Source organism: Gymnodraco acuticeps, unplaced genomic scaffold (assembly GCF_902827175.1).
Source record: "Gymnodraco acuticeps unplaced genomic scaffold, fGymAcu1.1, whole genome shotgun sequence".
Lineage (NCBI taxonomy): Eukaryota > Metazoa > Chordata > Actinopteri > Perciformes > Bathydraconidae > Gymnodraco > Gymnodraco acuticeps.
In genome coordinates, this window is record NW_022991642.1 from 753,808 (window position 1) to 775,643 (window position 21,836).

General features: G+C 43.1%; 1 protein-coding gene and 1 pseudogene across 1 annotated transcript; one reads left to right on the forward strand and one right to left on the reverse strand.

Moving 5' to 3' along the window:
* Window positions 1-21,836, forward strand: part of LOC117534283 — an 865,641-nt pseudogene that overhangs the window by 185,395 nt on the left and 658,410 nt on the right.
* On the reverse strand, window positions 6,635-12,601 carry LOC117534322 (zinc finger protein 501-like). The gene is made up of 3 exons (XM_034198519.1): window positions 12,339-12,601; window positions 11,160-11,429; window positions 6,635-8,116 (listed from the first exon to the last, which is right to left on the reverse strand). Exons 1-3 carry the CDS (start codon window positions 12,599-12,601, stop codon window positions 7,339-7,341), a joined length of 1,311 nt encoding a protein of 436 aa, XP_034054410.1. The 3' UTR covers window positions 6,635-7,338.

Genomic DNA, 21,836 nt, shown 5'->3' on the forward strand with positions numbered 1-21,836 from the left:
CCATAGGGATCTATGTCAGTTCTTTATTCAGCTTCCTGGAGAAGACAGATATTGGTGACTGGTCATTCCAGTATGCTGCATTTTGTCTGGACTTTAAACAGACCGCACCAGTCAATGTGCGTCAGGAAAGGTCTGTAGTATTTTCCCTAGCAACCAAGATTCACGGGGGGCAGTAGAGTCTGCAACGATGACGATGTCTCCTGTGACGAAACTCCTCTTCTCCTTTGTCCACCGTTGACGTTCCTGTAACAGTGGCAGTGTTGGGACCAACGCGTTACAAAGTGGCGGCGGCGGAGCTCAAGTCTAGTTTCTCCACCTTGAGATATTCTCACTATTTCACTTTTGTCGAGCACAAAGAAAAGAACGTTTTAGTTAAATGTAAGTTGTGTCTTGGCGGGTCAAAGATCCTATCTACTGCCCAAACCAGTCATTCAAATCTCTTAAAACATCTGCAAAAACAACATGCTGGGACGAAGCTAGTAGCTAAGACCACAGAGACTCAGCCGACGCCACTCCACCTCCACCTAAGCAACAGCGGCTGGATTTTAACCAAGGGAATGCTAGCCAGGGAAAAGTCGATAAAGCCATTGCACGGTATGTTGTAGAACACATGCAGGCTATTGCTACAGTGGAGTCACCCGCTTTCAGGGAGCTAGTTAGCATGATAGCATGTCCGGGCTGCACACGGCATATGGGACGGAAAACTTTTTCCAACTACCTGGAGAAAGAATATACACAAATGGAAAGCCAGCTAATATCGATGCAATCCAGATTGCATATAATGCATGTCAAGTTGATCAACAGATTGTATTATTCTCCAATGCAATAACAGTACTGAAATGAAGGCTATCCTTATAGCCTTCATTTCAGTACTGTTATTGCCCTTTTTGTAAGTAACTAAAATGTTACTTTTCACAGTAACGCATTACTTTTTTGTGTAAGTAACTAGTAAAGTAACTGAGTTACTTTTGAAATGAAGTAACTAGTAATGGTAACTAGTTACTGGTTTTCAGTAACTAGCACAACACTGAACAGTGGTAAGTACTCCTGGATCCATCTGCTGCCAGTAAGAAGATGCTCAGCTTTCATGCCACGAGATGCCTCATCTGCTGGATTTTGCTTTGTACCAACGTACCTCCATTGTGAGATATCTGTGGCATCTCTTATAGCAGAAATCCTATTGGCCACGAAGGTGTGAAAACGCTTTGTTTCATTCCTAATGTTCTTCAGTAAAGCTGTGCTATCCGTGCAGAAGGTTGAACCTTTCAACTCTAGCTGCAGCTCAGCTCTCAGCATCTTGTCAACTCGCACTGCAAGCACAGCAGCTGTTAATTCCATTCTCGGGATTGTCACTGTCTTTACTGGAGCAACTTTTCCAAGCAGGAAAGCTAGATGAATGTCCTTCCGTTCATTCTGCAACCGCAGGTATGAAACTGTGCCGTATCCATGCTCACAGGCTATGCTCTTCACACTCCAGTGCATGTTTTTCTCAGCCTGTCCTCCTACAAAAAACGACCATATAGGTCGATTGTTCAGCAGCTAAATACGACCCAGAGTCACGTTTTAAAGTGTAGCACCTCTAGTGGTCGTGTAAGAAACAACATGCTCCTGTCGATTGCAAATGCTCCGGAGGGTCGTTTATTCACAAATTACCCTCTGGAAAATCCTAAATTGTGGAATAGTTTGGCCATTAAAATGCTTTTTTATTAGATTTCTAGCGAGAAGTGTATATTGTATTTTTATAATCTACGTCCAGTGGATGTGTAGGATCTACAGTTTGATAGATATACGAAGATAATTTGAGGTCTCGCCAGGAGAACGTGTACTGTATATGGGGCAGCTTCCATGTAAAGTTAGCATGGGTGAAAACAGTATTGCCGGTCTCGAAGTTTTCATAATAAAACCGGAAGTATTCCCCACACTGTCAAATGATCTCCATTACTCATCCACTTAAAAACATCAGTTTATCCTTGTTAATTACACAATATTGATTGGTTTAAATTGTGTACAATGCTTTTGTGTTTTTAACCTTCGATTCGGAGAAACAAATATTTTTTTCGGAGTTTAGACACTACAGAGTTTCCGAAGACACTACACTACTCAGAATCCCCAGCTATCGTTTGGGACTACAACATCCGCCTTGCTTTACAAACCCCAGGATTAGCCCTCAAGCTCTGTGATTGGATGTTGGAGTGGCAGTGCGACAAGGTTACGCCGAATGTCAAACAGCTCTTTGAAATGGAATGGAACCACGCCAGACTATCCAAAACTGGACTTGGACGTGTCCAGCCCAGCCCTCCCCCACATAATTACACATGCTGGCTATTGTGTGTTTCGCAATATGTTCTATGGCACGTCTCTACTGGGAATTGTAGTTTTATAAGACGTTTTCGTATTTCCCACAATTAGAAGTTGCCAGTATTAAACTGTATACATCCCTGGAGGTTTAGGGGATACGAAACACATTGGTGTTATCAAATTTAAAACATATAATTAATACATGGGTGAAAATTGCTTGTGCCCATAATGGGCAGCATTTATATACCCACATGACAGCTAAGGTCAGAAGAGCTTTATTTAACAGCTGGTCTTATGTCTGTGACCCCTCCTGTTGTTAATTGATAAGCCTGAAACATGCACTTGTCAAGGTTTAGATGCACATTTAGCAAATATGGCCTTAGCCATCGATCATCTTAAGATAAGATAGTTTATTGATCCCAATTTGGGAAATGTTTTTGTTACAGCAGCATGTACTACTTTGTTCTACTCCACTACAATTCAGAGGTCAACCTGGTATTTTTACTCTACTACATTTATTTTTGTTACTTTGCAGATTCTGATTAATGATGTGAAATATAAACAACCCTTAAATCAGACTTTCGTTACACCTGAGTAAAATTCAGCCTTATCAGTTTGTCTGTTTTGCACATCCACCTGTTAATATCTTTGGACGTCCTGCACTAAACTGTTTTATTGTAGAGATCACTACAGTATCTTCTTGATATTTTCTATTCTATATTTCTTCATTGACCCCAATTTTGTATGTAGGCTACTCTTAATATTTAAATGTTTTCATAAAAATTAAACGTATTCAACAACTAAATTCAATAACGTGCTTTAACCACTAGGAGGTACGGTTTAGACCAGTGGTCAAGTTAATAAAACATAATAATATCAAACATAATATGACTATTCACTTTATTGTGAAATTAAAACAGAACGGTAAAGGAAAATACAGTTTCAGTCTCTCAATGTGAAGCTTATGCATTGTACCATAAACTTTTATAGACCTGTAACAGTCATGAGGAGTTGGAAAGGTAGTTCAGAAAATCAGTAATATCTTTAAAAACTACAAAAAAAATCCCTTTCTATCAGCTGTGCACCGTTATGGTGTAAATACAGACTATCTACTTATTGGATAAAATATAAAAGTCAGCCGAATTAGTGTTGATACTGCAAGGAGACGTATTGTGTGAAAATAAATGGAAGATGTTGTTTAATTGTTGATATTTTATGGTCCACGTCACGTATTCAGTTTTGGCGGCATCTCTTCCAGTTTGTCAAAAGGTCTTCTGATCAGGGCTCTATAAATACATATCTACGGCAGATATGTAATATTTAATGCAGCCGAACCGTGTATTACAATGCCGTTATGTGACGACTTTCAAAGAGAAAAGCAAGAACACTCGGAATAAAGTATTATTTTTTTTTTAAAAATGTTTTCCGATTTCATATCACATAAACACCATATCCCGACGTGCATTGCGGCGTGATTTTAGCCTATCAAAACCTCTGAAAAAAGAAATGTGTCTCTCAGAATCGAAAGAGAAAACCCTATGGGAAAAACACAAAAGCATTGTACACAATTTAAACCAATTAATGTCGTATAATTAACTAGGATAAACTGATGTTTTTTAGTGGATGAGTACTGCAGATATCACTGTTAAATCATTTGATCATTGGTTTTATTATGAAAACGTCGAGACCGGAAATACTGTTTTCAACCCGTAACTTTACATGGAAGCTTGCCGCATATACACGTTCTCCTGACGAAACCTCAAATCATCTTCGTAATATCTATCAAACTATAGATCCTACATAACGACTGGACGTGGATTCTAAAAGTACAATATATACTTCTCGCTAGAAATCTAATCATAAAGCGTTTTAATGGCCAAACTATCCTACAATTTAGGATTTTACAGAGAGGGTTATTTGTGAATAAACGACCATCTGTAACGTTTGCATTCAACGGGAGCACTAGAGGCCGAGAACTTTAAAACGTAATTATAGGTCGTATTAAGCGCTTGAAGAAACAACATATTTGGTCGTAATAAGGGCTTAAACAATCGACCCATTTGGTCGTATGAGTTGGAGGACTTGTTGGTTTTTCTTTGAGGATAGCCGCCATAGCACTGAGAGCAGCCGCTTCAGCCTCCGCCTTGATACATGCAGACGAGTTGGATGGCATTTTGGACCTCTGACTGGAGCGGCCAGCTGATGTGCATGTTCTTCCGGTTATATTAGAAACGCTGTCATTTGGACAGATATCATCAATTACCACATTAGTTTTGGTTTCAGCATTGACATTTACCACATCATCATCAATTGCATGTGTAAATTGCTCCTTTGTAGTTTGCAACCACCTTTCCATTTTATTCATAATTTCTCGATTGCTGTGCATTCATGTTTCAAACCATTCATTTTGTTTTATAACTTCATCCTCTGGTATTATTGGTTTCAGTGCCTCATGCAACTCATTTAATTCCATCATTGTTTTCACAAACATTTCACACATGGATTCCACCTCAGACACATTTTGGCTTGAAAGTATCAATTGTTCAACATCCTTTGTTAATTGATGCAGTTTCTTTATCCTTGAATTCCTTTCATGTTGAATTGATGCTATTTTTAATTCCAATGCTTTAACAGTGAGTTTAGGCTGTCTTTTACCGAGCCCACTCTCTGCATCGCTTTGAGTGGCATGGCGCTTTAGGCCGACTCCCCTCTTGGCTCATTTTGACAGTAAAGAGGTTTTATTTGAGAATTGTCACAGGATTTACCTTTATCCTGATATGCAGTGGTGGCCGGCCCATAGGGGCGCTAGGGACGCCACCCCCCTTCTTCCCACATGTTTGATTGTCATTAAAAATAAAAAATAAATAAAAAAATATATTAAAAAAAATAAAAAATATTTTTATTTTTTATTTTTAATGAACAAGGTAAATATTATATAGTTGGTATCAGTAAAATGTATAATCTACAATAACATCTCGTTTAAAATTGTTTTACGATGTCTAAAGTTACTCATAAGTCACATGTTTGCTGCCTGGCCGCAGCGTGTATCATTACCCTCTCTCGTCCGGGCGGTAAGAAAGGAGCCCTCAGCCAGAGCAGCAGCAGCCAACAAGCTGACTGTTGCTATCTGTATACTATGCCGCCGAAACATAATTTTAGCCAATAAGCGTCGTCAGATCAGATGCTCAAAGGGCGCCCTGTCAGCGCCCTGGCCTGTGTGTGTGTGAGTTGTTTGTACTCGTATCCAAGGTGACGCTACAGTAGTTGGAGGTGGAGACTCCGGTGCTAGTGGATCGCCGGAGCTGTAGTTTAACAATTACATGCTTATTGTAGTTGTAAGGGCAATGCCTGTAGCACCATGGAGCATATGTGTGGGCTGGACCTGTATTTTACAGGAAAGGAGTGAGCAGAGGGTGGAGATGTCGATTCTTGTTCAGTTTTCTTCCTCACCCTCTCAAACTTTGAGTTGCGCGCGCTGCTAAAGAGACGGGCTACCATGGAAATCAAACAATGGTGTAGCTGTATTAAAGTCCGAGTGGAAACAGTCGTGAGTAAATCTGATTTTGTGCAGAATATCTAATACACCTCACTATGAATCCAGAACAATACAACTGCAGGAGTATGGATAAAGTGAGATGTTTACATGCATTTTGAGCAGATTAGTGCAGAATCCAGCAGAGTGGATCGTGCTGTTCATTCTATGTCATCTATATGTAAAAAAAAAAGTCTAAATATTTAAGATAAAGCTTAGAAACAATCTCAATAATTGGCAGCAAAAAGTAACGTTTTTTAATTGGAATAAAATGATACATGTTCTGATAGGAAGTTCTAATATCTTAAGAAAATAGCTGGAATATTACATTTTTTAAAATACAAACTCTTTTGGCTCCTTCCTGTCTTTCTACTGGGTCTTTCTTGGCTTTGTACTGGCTATCTTCTAGCTCTATTTAGGTTTTTGGAGTTTTTTTCTAGCTCTATCCCTGATAATTTTCAGAACCTGAAGGCTCTATACGGACTATCTTCTGGTTCTCTTCTGGATCCATCCACTATCTCTTGTCTCTGTCCAGTGAATTATACTTGTGTTTCTGTAGCAGGTAACGCATACAACTATACTTTCAGCATCATCGGAGCACAAAGAAGAAGCTTGGATGAAACACAGCTGACTTCTAAACAATGAACACCCACAACCTAGAAGAAATAAAGTTGGGCTTTATGAGTTCTAATATTGCAATGCAAACCCATGATGTAATGAAAGTAATTAAGAATAATTTAGTCATTGAATGCTGATTTCAGTAGATTTAATCAAACAAAACATAAACATAATGGACATGGCCTCAACACTGTAACCTCTTTACATTCTGTTGAATTAGTCAATTACTAGCCATATCTTACACATTGCTGTTTTGAATCATTACAATGTGGATAACAGTTGAATTGGATGGTCCATTGTAAAGGTCAGTCCACCTTAAATGAGCAGTGGGTGATCAGCAGGTGAAAGGCAGGACACGGGAACTTGGTCCTGAGGAGATGTAACGATTATTAAACAAGAAATAGTCGAGTCAAGGGGTCAAAGAAATGAACATTTGTGATTATTAGCGAATCGGTTGCAGGTGGGTGAAATCAGGCTTAGGGAGTAACGTATTACATGTAACGGCATTAGGTCATCAGGATACAAAATAGGCAAATGTATTCCCTTACAGTTACAGAAGCAAAAACAATCAGATAACAGGTACATTTATGTTAAACAGGGCTCATTAACAGGATAGCAATGATACAAAACATTTAGAAATAAAAAATAAAACATCAAATCATCCTATATCTCTATATAGAAACTTGGAGCCCTCTATCCAAAATAAAATGGTTCATCAACAGTCAGTGGTTAACGTATACATCAGAAAATCAGTATGACAAAAACATTAAACATATTGTCCACTTATATTGATAAAGATGGAGTTCATTTAAGTCTCATAGGAATATTGTGCAACAATGTTAATCCAGTCAGACAGATTTTTCTCATGTGTGAACTGTCATAAGACTTATTTATTGTCCTCCATCAGCTGAGCTGCTGATTGGAGGCTCTGCCTCTCCATTATCCTCAGTTTGAATTTCATTAAGCTGTGAGGACTGACAACCAACACACTTGTGTCTTTTTAAATCACTACACCATTTAAATCTTTTGTCACAAACATTGCAGCTGTATATTTTCTCTCCTGTGTGGACTCTCATGTGTGCCTTTAAATTTCCACGCTGTGAAAAAGCTTTCTTACAGACTGAGCAGCTGTGTGGTTTCTCTCCTGTGTGGATTCGCATGTGTTTTTTTAAATGTCCACACAATGCAAAATATTTGGTACAAACTGAGCAGCTAAAGGGTTTTTCTCCTGTGTGGATACTCATGTGTCTCTTTAAGTCTATATTTTCTGAAAAAGCTTTCTTACAGACTGAGCAGCTGTGTGGTTTCTCTCCTGTGTGGATTTCCATGTGTCTCTTTAAATCTGTATTCTGTGAAAAAGCTTTCTTACAGACTGAGCAGCTGTGTGGTTTCTCTCCTGTGTGGATTCTCATGTGTCTCTTTAAAACTGTATTCTGTGAAAAAGCTTTCTTACAGACTGAGCAGCTGTGTGGTTTCTCTCCTGTGTGGATTCTCATGTGTGCCTTTAAATGTTCTCTCCGCAAAAAAGCTTTCTCACAAACTGAGCAGCTAAATTGTTTCTCTCCTGTGTGGATTCTCATGTGTGCCTTTACATTCCTACACTGTGAAAAAGCTTTCTTATAGACTGAGCAGCTGAATGGTTTATTTTCAGCACTATGGCTTGAATCACTGACAGATTCATGTCTATTTTTCAGTGAGTTTGTGCCTGACGCAGGTTCTCTGGTCTTTTTCCAATCAGCACTGTCTTCAGTGTCAGGTTCAGAAGAGTCTCCAGTGTCAGGTTCATAAGAGTCTCCAGTGTCAGGTTCAGAAGAGTCTCCAGTGTCGTCCTCAGTCTTTGGTTGTAAACTGCTCTCTGGATCTGAGTTCCTGGCTGGTTCTGGTCCTCGACAGTCATCTCCATCAGCTTCTGTTTCCATGTGTTCAGTTTGTCTTTGATGAGGCCGTGAGGACTGAGGTTTCTCTTTATCATCTTCACTCTTCACAGGGTCAGGAGTAAAAGTGGACTTGGTGATATCAGCCTCCTCCAGCTCCTGAAGCTGCTCTCCCTCCTGACTGATCCTGAGTTCCTCCTGTTCCTGCTTAATGTGTGGGAGGGGCTCTGGGTCCTCCTGGTCCAGACTGGTGCTCCAATCCTGCTGGTCAGGGAGAACCTCTTCTTTAACCACCTCCAGCAGCTGGACATCTGCAGGAAACGGGAAACGCAGTCAGAAAAACTAATCACCATTACAATGGGAGACATTTTGCAGCCCTAATTAATGCCTTTGTTTTTACACTTTCATATCATCTTTCTTAGTCCCACCTATTGTATATTTTTGTTGTCTCAATTCCCCTCATGTAGCCCAACCCCTTTCCACTTCCAGTTAAAAATGAAAAAGATGGTTTTCTTCTGGTTTAGCACTAGCTGCAATGTAAACAATTAATTGTATTTGGCATCGTTAACAGATACACTACGCCTATAGAATGGTAATACTCTATTACTAATAAAAATCCTGCATTCAAACCTTATTTAAGTAAAAGTATGCAAGTATTTACAGAAAAATGTACAGCACCTTCTTATGTAAAAGTAATGATACTGCAATAACATTTTCACCGTCAGTGTTTTATTTATGATGTTTCTTGATTATTTGTCAAAAGTATTAAAGTAAAAACAAAAAGTTATGATATAATACAAAATATAATTAAAAAAATAATAAAAAGTTAAGACAATTTACAAAATACACATCCTGTAACAGTTTTTAGAGTTTAGCAGCCAGGTATATATTGCACAGTTATTAATGGCATAAATATATATTGCACATATAGTACATAGTTGGTTGGTATTCCACCCGTTAAGCCCGGGAGCCCCTGGGGGTGGGGAGATCTCTCTCTTCCACATCTGTGTGTGAGGGGGTGGGGGCGGTTTACACACACGAGGCTGCTACATTCATGCAACACACACACACACGGTGGAGATGGCAGAGAGAACTAAGCGCTCCAAGGTGTGGTTAAACTTTACCCGTGTTGAGGTGGACAATGCTCGTTGCCAAAAGAGCAATAAGAGTTTAGCATTTAAGGACGGTAACACGAGCAATTTATCTAAACATCTTGTAAAAGTGCACCACATTCAGACGGAGAAATGCACCGTTTGACTGTCTTTCTGGTAGCTCTATAGCCCCATCCACGAGTAACGTTTCCACGTCAGGTATATTATGTATGCTAGCAGCAACACACGGAGTGTATACCTTAATCTTCCTCCAGAAGAAACGTTAGGCCTTTTGCAGCATACCTGTATGCCCCACCTGTGTTACTCTTTGCAGTAAATACTTTTTTTATTTTTTTTATTTGTACAGTTCTGTAAGTTCACATTATTTACAATTTGTTTAGTTCATTACCTTTTTTTTCTCAAAAGAACCGATAAGAGTATCGTTAACGGACCAGGTCGATAAGCGGTATCGATAAAAGTAGTATTACCGTTAAAACCTTAACGATACCCATCCCTAATAACAAACTAAATAAAAATGTTAATGCCCTGAAGTCTTCTTCGCTGCTTTTGTGGCTACAGCGCCAGTTACAGGCCTGGCATATCTACTACAGCGTCTCCAGTGCTTTCGAGCGACAATGGCCGGCCGTGGCCCCAACCACATATTCCCATGATAGGTGGAGAGTTGGCTATATAGGCGGAGCTCCTCGTTCCTGACGTCAGAGAATTTTCAAATCTGTATCAGTCTGTATCAGATCCGTTGCAGCCCCGTTTTTAGAGATTTGGGTATGGAGGAAAAGAGAGAAGGTTGTAATTTCTGAGACTTGGTGAGTTCCCTGACACACCAGGGACACATATTCATGTATAAAAGACGTACAAAAGTGCATTTTGCATGATAGGTCACCTTTAAAATAAAAGTAAGCAATACACTACTTCTGAATTCATTATTGAATTGCGTGCATAACAATGCAATTAATCGCAGAAAATCATTTGATTAATCATGATTAAAATGTTTAATCGTTGCCCAGCAATAATAAAAAGTGTTACCAAAGACTTTGACGTGTTACCAATGAGTTTAAAGCAGGGGTGTCCAAACTTTTTTCACCGAGGGCCATATACAAAGGGCCACTCATAGAGGTGAGGTATATCAGCTCATCAGTTAACTTATAAGTTAGCAACATGTAGGTAAATTAGTCTCGATACATTAATATGCTTTAAGAAAAAACCCGCCTACTATACATCACAGCTCTCTATAGGGTTTCATTTATCTTGTTGGCAGCTCATTCCTTAAAAACAGAAGTCTCAGAGTGATTATAATAACATGAAATATGAAGGGTCTATTTCAAGCTTGTTATGTAAGTAAGTTATTAGGCTTTTTTGTATCAACTGTAGAGCCGATGAAAGGGAGTCAGAGGCGGTGTGTTCAGTATGGAACTCCACACTTTATTTTCCCATTAGCATGAAGACAAGGTAAGTACATCTGCTTGCTACTACATGTCAAGCTAGTATGACAACCTACACACGGTACCTTCACTCACTGGTCCGTGTTGCAACACACAATAATACCACAGTGAATTATGTCCCATAATGTGCCCCCACAAAAGGCCCCCCAGAATTCACCCATAAAAAAAGTCTGTGTGGTGAGGAGGAACGACAGGCCGGCCACCACGACTCCTGAGCATGGAAGCCGGGAAAGCAACCCCCATAGGGACGGTCTCCGGAATAGGCGGAACCTGAACAATGGGTTGCCATTCAGTGACAGGCATTAAGGCCGCGGGGCGGCCCCGTCGCGGAGGCCGTGCCAGCCCCACCGGCTGGTCCAAATCCAAGTGGGCAGCCTTCACCTGGTCCACCGAAACGCACTCAGCCTTACCAACCAGGTCGACCACCAGGTTTTTGTCCCCGTGTTCCAAAATCCGGAAAGGTCCATTGTAAGGAGGGCCGTAGGGGACCCCTGTGCGCGTCGTGCCGGATGAAGACGTGCCCCGCCGAGCGAAGATCCGCGGGAACCCGGGACACCTGAGTACCGTGTTGAGCAGTGGGAATCGGTGCAAAGCCTCAGCGGTGTCCTGCAGGCAAACCCACTGGGCCGACGCCGACCAGGGACCGGCGTGTTAGGGAGGAAATCCCCCTGGAACCCTTAGCTTGCTGACCGTAGACCATCTCAGCCATGGAACACTGCAGATCCTCCTTAGGCGCGGTCCGCAGACCCAGTATTACCCAAGGCAGTTTGTCGACCCAATTGCCGTCTTTCAGGCCGGCTCTGAGTGCTGCCTTCATGGAGCGATGGAAACGTTCACAGAGGCCGTTAGACTGAGGGTGATAAGTGGTTGTCCTGTGAAGCTTAACCCGCAAACCACTCGCCACGGCGTTCCAAAGCTCGGACGTGAACTGCGAATACCCGGTCTGAGGAAATGTCAGACGGGGGCCCAAAACGACACACCCACGTCGCAATGAAAGCCTGGGCTATGTCAGCTGCCGATGTTGATACAAGAGGGACCGCCTCCGGCCAACGGGTCGTCCTGTCCACCATGGTAAGGAGATAGGAAAAGCCCTGAGAGGAGGGCAATGGACCCACCACGTCGATGTTGACGTGGTCAAACCTCCTCTCTGGCACCAGGAAACGCTCCAAAGGGGCCTTCGTGTGGCGGTGCACCTTAGCGCGCTGACAAGCCACGCACCAGCCCAAGTCCTCACATCCTTTTTCAGCCCCGCCAGACAAACTTCGCGGCCACCAAGCGCACCAAAGGCTTACCGCCGGGGTGAGACAGGTCGTCCTCAAAAACGGAGCACCTCCAACAGGCGGGAACGACTGGCCGCGGAAGGCCCGTGGAGACGTCGCAAAGGAGAGTATCGTCCGCGTCACCGAAAACCACGTCTTCCAATCGCAGCCAGAGTCCAAGGAGCACTCGGTGAAAAGCGCTGTACCTGCGTTCCCTGGGCGTCAGCTGACGGCTGAAAAAGGCGAGTGGCTGCCAAGCGCCCTCCACACACTGCTCATGCACTGCACCAACGGCGTAGTCCGATGCGTCTGTGGTAATGGAGATGGGAGCCGTGGATGATGGGTGCGCCAACAGGGCCACCTGAGCCTGCGCGGTCTTGACCTCCTTAAAAGCCACCTCAGCATCCGCCGTCCAGTCGATCTCTTGGATGGGGGCCTTACCCTTCAACGCCTCATACAGCGGCCTCATACAGCGGCCGCATAATGTGGGCGGCCCGGGCGATGAAACGGTGGTAGAAAGTCACCATCCCCAGGAACTCACGGAGCGACCGGGCTGTGTGCGTGCGAGGAAACGCCGCAACAGCCTCAACCTTCGCCGGCAGGGGTGCTGCCCCGCCTTTGGCGACGCGGTGTCCGAGGAAAACAATGTCAAACACCCCGAACAGGCACTTTGCAGGATTGATTATCAACCTGTCTTGGCTGAGCCTCGTGAAAAGGGCTCGGCGGTGGGACAGGTGCTCTTCCACCGAAGCGCTGGCGACGAGAATGTCGTCCAGGTAGACGAACACAAACGGCAAGTCCCGCAGCACCGAATCCATCAAGCGCTGGAACGTTTGAGCGGCATTCTTGAGCCCAAAAGGCATCTGCAGGAACTCGAACAACCCAAACGGCGTTATCACTGCTGTCTTGGGAACGTCCAGGGGATGCATGGGCACCTGGTGGTATCCACGCACTAGGTCCACTTTAGAAAACACCAGCGTACCGGTCAGAAAAGTCCTGAATGTGTGGCACCGGGTAGCGGTCAGGTGTCGTGGCGTTGTTGAGACGGCGGTAATCCCCACACGGGCGCCAACGGCCTTACGGCTTGGGAACTATGTGCAGAGGAGAGGCCCAAGGACTGTCAGACCGGCGGATGATACCCAGGCGTTCCATGGTCGAAAACTCCGCCCTCGCTACTGCAAGCTTAGAAGGGTTCAACCGCCGGGCCCTGGTGTAGACTGGGGGACCTTCGGTGGTGACGTGGTGCTCCACCCCATGCTTGGTGGTGAGCGCAGAGAAAGTGGGCTGCGTCAGGTCTGGAAATTCAGCCTAAGAAAACTGTCCGAGCCCGACAGCCTGTCGTATGCCGCCTTGCCAAGTGTACACACAAGGGAGGAAAACGTCAAGGCATCAACCAAGCTTTTATTTTTAACGTGCGCCAGGAGTCCGTGAGCACATACAAAATCTGCCCCGAGGAGGGGAAAATAAATGTCTGAGTCACAAAATCCCAGCTGAACCGCTGTCCTCCAATACACAAACACATAGGCCGTACGTGCGGATGGGGCCGCCATTAGCCGTCGTCAACCGCGGTCCGTGTCCCCCTCGAACGACGTCCTCCCTCGACGCAGGAACCACACTCCGTTGAGCGTCCGTGTCACAAAGAAACAAGCTTCCTGAGACACTGTCGCTAACGAAGAGAAGCCTGTTCATGCCGCCAACGCTCAGGGCCACTACTGAGCGCTGGCTCTCCCGTTTCCCGGAGGTTTGTAACTGCAGGGAGCGATGCACTTCTTCGCCCTGTTCCCGAACCGCGCATGGTAAAAACACTCCTGTGTCCCCACGCCGGCTTGGCACCGTCGCGGCCAGCCCCCCCAAAGCCTTCTTAACTGGTGAGGGGGCACTGAGCGTCACAGCTCACGCCTCTGCACAGGTCTGCTGGGTAGACAGGAAAAAACGGTCGGCCTCTTCAGCCAAGGCGCAGGGTTCAGTAATGGACGTGCTGGCTAGCGCCGTCTGAACCCGGGAAGGCAAGTGCCGCAGGAACGTCTCCTTAAACTAAATCTGGGGATCCTCCCCCGCCAGCAGATTCAGCATTTTCTCCATGAGCTGAGATGGCTTGCTGTCTCCTAGGCCTTGAATGTCAAGAATCTGGCGGGCCCTCTCCTTAGCAGATAAGCTAAATGTCTTAAGGAGAAGGGCCTTAATCGCCTCAAATTTGCCATGGCTTGGGGGATCTGCAATAAATCCAACCAACCTGGACGACGTGGAGCTCCCCAGCGCTGCTACCACGTGAAAATATTTCAGATCCCCGTCACGGACCTGTCGGCAGGCAAAGTTTGCCTCCACGTGTGCGAACTACGCTGCAGCGGCATGCTCCCAAAACTCCGGCAGTTTAATATAAACATCGCGATCAGCCATGTTCATTAAGTCTTCGGAATCACGAAAACGTCAGGGTCACCAGTGTAGAGCCGATGAAAGGGAGTCAGAGGCGGAGTGTTCAGTATGGAACTTTATTTTCCATTAGCATGAAGACAAGGTAAGTGCATCTGCTTGCTACTATATGTCAAGCTAGTATGACAACCTTCACTCACTGGTCCGTGTTGCAACACACAATAATACCACAGTGAATTATGTCCCATAATAATTAATACATTAATACTACTGTGTAATATATGTGTACTGTTGGAGCAAAGCGTGGTCTGAAACCCACCTCGGCTCCGCGTGTCCTTTGATGAGCTGGTCAGATTATAAAAGAAGGAATTCAAAGCACCAGAAATAAAGGTTCATCTGTTTTAATGGTAAAAGACAACAATACACAATACAGAACACTCTGCAACAGTACCAAATACAGAGTGCTCCGGGCTCAATTCCTACCACCGTGTGATATACGTACCACGACAGCCAGTCAGGAAGAGAGCCCCGATTATGAACATAGGGACAGCTTAAATACAAATTATGTGGGAGGATTTGTGTTGGTTGCTCCTCCTCAAATTCCACTTCTGGGCGAGCCCTAGACCGTGAGCTGGTAGTTCTCCATTGGCCAGTTTCACTTCTGGGTGGGACTCTAGGCAATGAGTCAGCAGTTGTTGACTCTGTCTGGTGTGTATGTGTATGTATATGTATATGTATATGTGTATGTGTATGTGTATGTGTATGTGTATGTGTATGTGTATGTGTATGTGTGTGTGTGTGTGTGTGTGTGTGTGTGTGTGAACAAGGATGTCCAGCATATATATAGCCGCTACAATGAACACAAACATATGCAGTATTCCAGAGGCTTGAGCTGTGTGCAAACAAGGACATCCAGCATATATATAGCCACTACAATGAACCCACATATATGCAGCATTCCAGAGGCTTGAGCTGTGTGCAAATAAGGACATCCAGCATATATATAGCCACTACAATGAACCCACACATATGCAGCATTCCAGAGGCTTGAGCTGTGTGCAAATAAGGACATCCAGCATATATATAGCCACTACAATGAACCCACACATATGCAGCATTCCAGAGATCTAAGCTGTCTCCAAATAAGGACATCCCCTTGGCTCACATCTTACTCCAAATACAAAAGTTTTCACTTCTCATATCTCCAGCTTCTTGTTCATATAAACTGCTACAATTAAATACAAAGTAATTAAGTACCCACATATATAAAAACACACTTCTTATCAGGTGACATAATAAAATGAATCTACCAGAAATACGCTGTATTAAACCTTCTGCTGTAACACTTGACTTCAGTACATATATATTTAAGAAGTAGGCCTACAATATAAGAAAAGCACAAGTTTTATTTGTGGGCCATATTTCATTATACTTTTTGAATTAGCTGAGGGTCAATTCAAAATGGCCAACGGACCGCATTGGCCCCCTGGCCGTAGTTTGGACACCCCTGGTTTAAAGTGTTAATTAAGAGTAAAGGGAACATACCTGCTCTGTGTATCCGAAGCTCAGGCTGTAAAACAGCGTCCAGACGTTTCTGGAGTCTCTCGTTCTCCTCTTTGGAAAGAGACAGCTCCTCCTCGAGTTCTGCTATCGTTTTTTCAAACAGAGCAAATATCTCTTCAGCAGCAGCAGTGAGTCGCTGCTTCTTCAACGACAGCAGCATTTGGACTTTACTCATGTTTACTAGATCACCTTTTCCTGCAAACTCCATTAAACACACTGTTTCTCTCTCCATCAAACTCTCAATGTGACTAGTGTTGCTAACGTGTTTCCAGCTAGCATGCTAAGCTAGCTCCTATAGTCCGAGGTAAACGCTCCAGAAAAAAGAGCACAGAGTCCATTCGGAGGTTTATCCAGGCACACAGATGATGGATCAGTAGTGCTGGAGCTCACACACACTTTATCGGGAACACAGAGAGAGAGAACCGTAGCGACGAGATACCACATGGATCCAGGTTAGAAAGAGATTCTTCTTCTTCTTCTCTTTTTTAATGGCGGATCGCAAACAGCTTTTAGTTGCATACCGCCACCTACTGTACATGAGTGTGAATCATCATGTCTTTCCATCTTTAATAAAACAAAATAATACAAATAAAAATAAGAAACCATTAAATAAATAAAACAAAACAAAACAATCATCCATGATCAATTCTAACCTAATGTTAAATTATTTTTCCTACCCCAGTTTCCCTCAGAAAGGTAAACAGTACCTTTCTGGTAGCTCTACTCCCTCTCCTTCTGTTCCCAACATACCAACCACACTCCACTCCCTCTCTGCCTCCATAACTATATCCTTTAGTTTTTGTCTTTCAGCTTTATAGATGTCACAATGTAATAAGATATGTTCTACGTTTTGTTTAACTCCACAGTTCCTACACTTGTCACCGTCACTTTTCCCCATGACATACAGTGTACCATTCAATACTGTGTGATTTAGTCTGAGTCTAGCTATCATGATTTCCTCCCTTCTGTTTCTTTCTTTATAAATATTAATTGTGATACTCTTTGCCTTTCTGGTCGTTCTCCCACCTTTTCTTCCAGATCTCCATCCCTTTCTTCTTAATTATTGCTTTTCCTTCTCCTTTTCCAAGTTGAACTGGTAATGTTATTTCCTTTTGTACTGCACTTTTTGCTAATTTATCATCACACTTGTTCCCTTTCACCCCCTCATATGCAGGCACCCAACAGAACTGAAGATCTATACCGCCTCTGTGAAGTCAATCAATCAATCAATATTTATATAGCCCAATATCACAATGTTATATTTGTCTCAGTAGACTTCACAGTTTGTACAGAATATCAGTATAATAATAATTTCAATTTATATAGCGCCTTTCACGAAACCCAAGGATGCTTTACAATGGGAAGTAACAACAAAAAAAGGAATAATAATCATACAGATACATAGGCTGAAGAAAACAAAACAGGAACAGGTTGCTGGGTACTGCATATTAGTTGAGGCCAAAGGCCTGAGTGAACAGATGGTGTTTGAGGTGTTTTTGGAAGGTGTCTGCATTCCTGATTGCAGAGGGGAGAGAATTCCAGAGGGTGGGGGCTGCAACACTGAAGGCTCTGTTGCCAAATGTTTTCAGCTTGGAGCGCTGGATGGAGAGCAGCCCTTTGTCGGAGGACCGCAGGTGACGAGAGGGGGTGTAGGGCTGAAGGAGGTCAGAGATGTATGGAGGGGCTAGGGAGTGGAGAGATTTGTAAGTTAGCAGGAGGAGTTTGTACTGGATGCGTGACTTGACCGGGAGCCAGTTAAAGTGGATGAGGGTAGGGGTGATGTGTTGCCAGGGCTTAGTGCGGGTGAGGAGCCTGGCTGCAGAGTTCTGGACGTACTGGAGCCTGCCCAGGGCTTTGCTGGTGACCCCGAACAGAACTCCATTGCAGTAGTCCAGACGAGAGGAGATGAAGGTATGACAATACAATGAAGTCTTAACAAGCTATGATTAAGTTCTATGAGAATGTCTTCTCTAACAGTTGTTGTTGGCTGTATGCTTTTTAATATGGATAATGAATCTGTGTGTAGCAGTGGCCGCAGAATAAATATATTAATTTAACAGTTTGGTTAAACCGCTAAGTCCGACAACGCCACCCCGGGAATTTCACAGGAAATGTGACAATTTTAAGTCACTAGGACACACAGGTTCGGTTACTCATGGAACAAGAGACGTGGTCCAATTATCAAAAATAGAACAGTTTATTTGTATACAATAGTAAAAATACAATTTATAAAAACAGTCACACAGGGCTATATCCAAAAGGGAGAACGAACAAGTGGGCTGAGGCTTACCAGTGGGGGAGAAGGTCAACGAATGAGTAGAGGGATCCCACAAAAACAAACTTAAGTCACCCCGGTCACACGTGTTCCCCACTCACACAATCACACGGAGAAAAGATTCAAAAACCCGGGGGAAGCACAGGACACGGAAAGGGGGAAGCCACCACCTCGGACACCAACACCACCACCTTCAGCTCTCAGTAACTAAAATAGGAAAACAAGGGAAAACACAATAAGTGGGAGACAAAAACACAGAATGACTCAAAATGAAATAAACCAAAATTAGCCGCAGCCATACGGGCAATCATGCGGCATAAACAAAACTTTGCAAAAAGCAAAGAAAGAAAACCTAAACCAAAACCGTTATCATCTAAACAAACAATGAATTGACCAAAGATATACCGACACTAATTAAGTATAAAATAAGCCAAAAGAAAACAAAAGAAAATAGGAATAAACAAAAATAAGCTATTAATGAAAAATAACAAAGTAAACAATAGTTTAAATTGGTGAAGGAAAGAATAACTAAACAGAAGGAGTTAGCCCAGCAGTCCAGTCACTAAAATCTCACTAGGGGAGCGGACCTATAGTACAGAGTAGGCCACGCTAAACCGGCCCAACCACAGTAGCCAAAAGCGAACAATTTAAGTAGCGTCCAGCAGCACAGGATCGGTAGGGCAGGTGATGATACTGCCGTAAGCAATGCCAAACCGGACCAGACACGATAGCCAGACGCAGACAATTAACTAGCACTTAGCAGCACACAGGATCAGCAGTACGGGAGATGACCCAGCATCAGAAACCCGTCTCTTTTCGGTGCAGCAAAACAGCAGCGGTTCTTTAAAGCCTTAGTTTGGCCCTAGATTAACAATAAACACACAAGTATAATATTAATGTTCAGGAAAGGTGTGGTGAATGGACTGAACAAATCGCTGTGCATACCGATCAGGCAGAGAGGAGAGAGTTTCATGCTCTCTACGTTACGGCTACTTGACGGGCATCGCCAGGAAGACCCTCCGCTATACAAAACATGATAGAGAATTGCGAAACTTTACCTGAAGCCAGCTATTCTCCAACAACATACCTACGCCGGTAGCGGAAGCAAAACACGGCAAGAACGGAAGTGGGTACAGTAGGTCTGGGCCCCAGCGAACAAGAGGCCGACAGCTAGAAGCCTCTGCCCCTTTATAGGGTGCCCCCTGGCGGTGATAGGCCAAAAAGAATATGCCTGACAACACTATTTACTGCTCATCCTGCTACATGTGCATATCACCACTCTATCTGGTTTGACCTCTTCAACCCACTGTAATCCTATTGTTACTGACAGCATTTCTGCTACACTGATAATTGATCAGACGTTCTTTTTGAGATCGATGAGTAAAGAAGGTCTTCCTGGTTGAACTTATGCTGAGCTTCATTTGTATGACCACTTCTCCACTTTCTTTATAGCTTTGCATATCTTCTCAAACACATATGGAAAATGTCTTCCCCTTACCCATATGGCCCCGTCATCTGTATACAGCGCAGATTTGATGCATCCGTCCAAATGACTGAATATATCATTTATCATAATGTTAAATAATATCGGGCTGATTGAACTCCCTTGGGGAATATTATTTTCCATACTGAACTCTTTCAAAACCTCTGCCCCTACTTGAACTCTGAATTTCTTGTTTGATAAAAAAGCCATGATCCAGTTAAACATTCTCCCTCCAATACCCATTTCACTTAATCTGATGAGTAACCCATCCCTCCACATAGAGTCATAAGCCTTTTCAATGTCAAAATATACTATTGCCATAACCTCTTTCATTTGCAGGGTCTATTTCACCTTGTTGCTTACTCTAACCCATGGGTGTCAAACTCAAATACACAGTGGGTCGAGGGCCGGACTGGTTCAATGTTTATTGCAAAACTTATTAAAATTAACTTATTGCACATATTAAACCTGGTACTAACAAAGCTTAAATGATTGCCTATAAAAACAACATTAAATAATCAGTTGCATTCATTTATTATGGCTCTATCTGCAGCTTTTCCGGAGTCATTTCTTTTGATTACATTTTCCCACAGGCCAACAACAGCTTCAACAAAACTATTTCTCTCAAAGAAAATACCAAACATGCCCTGCTGTTGTGAGAGAAAAAGTGCAGAAGGAAACATCCATTGAAACTCAGTGTTCTGCTCTGTGATGCTCAAGCCAGATACTTGGCATCTCATCTTGGGTGCAAGTTCATCCAACCCAGTCTCATAAAAAAATGTGTAATAACTACGTTGGTCCACAACGTAGGATGTAGTATTTCTACAAAAACGCCTCTGAAATTGTAAGATCCCTACGTTTTTTTTCACCATTCATTCCAATGGCTTGCGTCTATGTCACGTGATCTTCACATTTCTCCCTGCAGAAAAAAGAAACTTGGCCGAACTTCGTTTTATTCTGGGTGTAAAATGCCTATTTTAAAGTTAGTTTGGCCATTAAAATGCGTTTTGATGTCATTTGATGCGAGAAATATGAGTTGTTATTTCAGATTATGTGTGCAGTGGATGTACATGATCTTTAGTTTGCTAGTTATTACGAAGATTACTTCAGGAAATTGTGTCTATACAACGTTTTCATTGTTACCAAGGTGGTTGCTAGGGACACTGCTATCGATATTATTTATGTTATGTTGTGTAACAGTTTAATGGTGTTATCTTTATTGCTACCTCCTTCCCCGTCAATGTATAATGTTGGTCCACAGCGCAAACTTATTAGTTTAACAAAATCCGCATCTAAAATTGTGGCATAGATACGTTATTTTATATTTAAATACTACGTCCTACTTAGTTATTACACGTTTTTTTGTGAGACTGGGTTGGTTCATCAATGTTTGGGCTCAGGCTCCTAGCTGAGGAAACCCTCAGGATGGAGTGAAGGTGTGCGTGCAATATACCGGCGGGCCAGATCTAATAGTAATTAGAAATGATCCTGCGAGCCGAAATTAAATCTGATTTGGCCCCCGTGCCTTGAGTTTGACATATGTGCTCTAACCAAAGCATCTATTGTGGATCTTCCTTTACGAAAACCACTCTGGAAATTACTCATTAACCCTCTTTGTTCTAAGACGTGTGATAGTCTATGCACTATCATCTTCTCCATCAATTTACACAAGTGTGATGTTAATGCTATGGGTCTGTAGTTATTGGGATTAGAAGGATCCTTCCCTGGCTTATTAAATGGCAATATGACTGCCGTTTTCCAACTCCTTGGCAAGACTCTGTTTCTCCAGATTTTATTAAATAGTCTCAGGACTAATTAGAATGTTTCCACAGGTAACTGCCGGAACATGGCATAGCATAACTGGTCTTGTCCTGGTGCTGAGTATCTGGTACCTTGTAAAGCTATTTTAAGTTCTGCTATTTTTTGTTTAGGCTAGCCTTGTCTGCTTCACCCGACCAATCCGACCAACTTTGCGCTTTTGCTGAGCTATCTCTTTCTCTCAAAGCCCTTTTA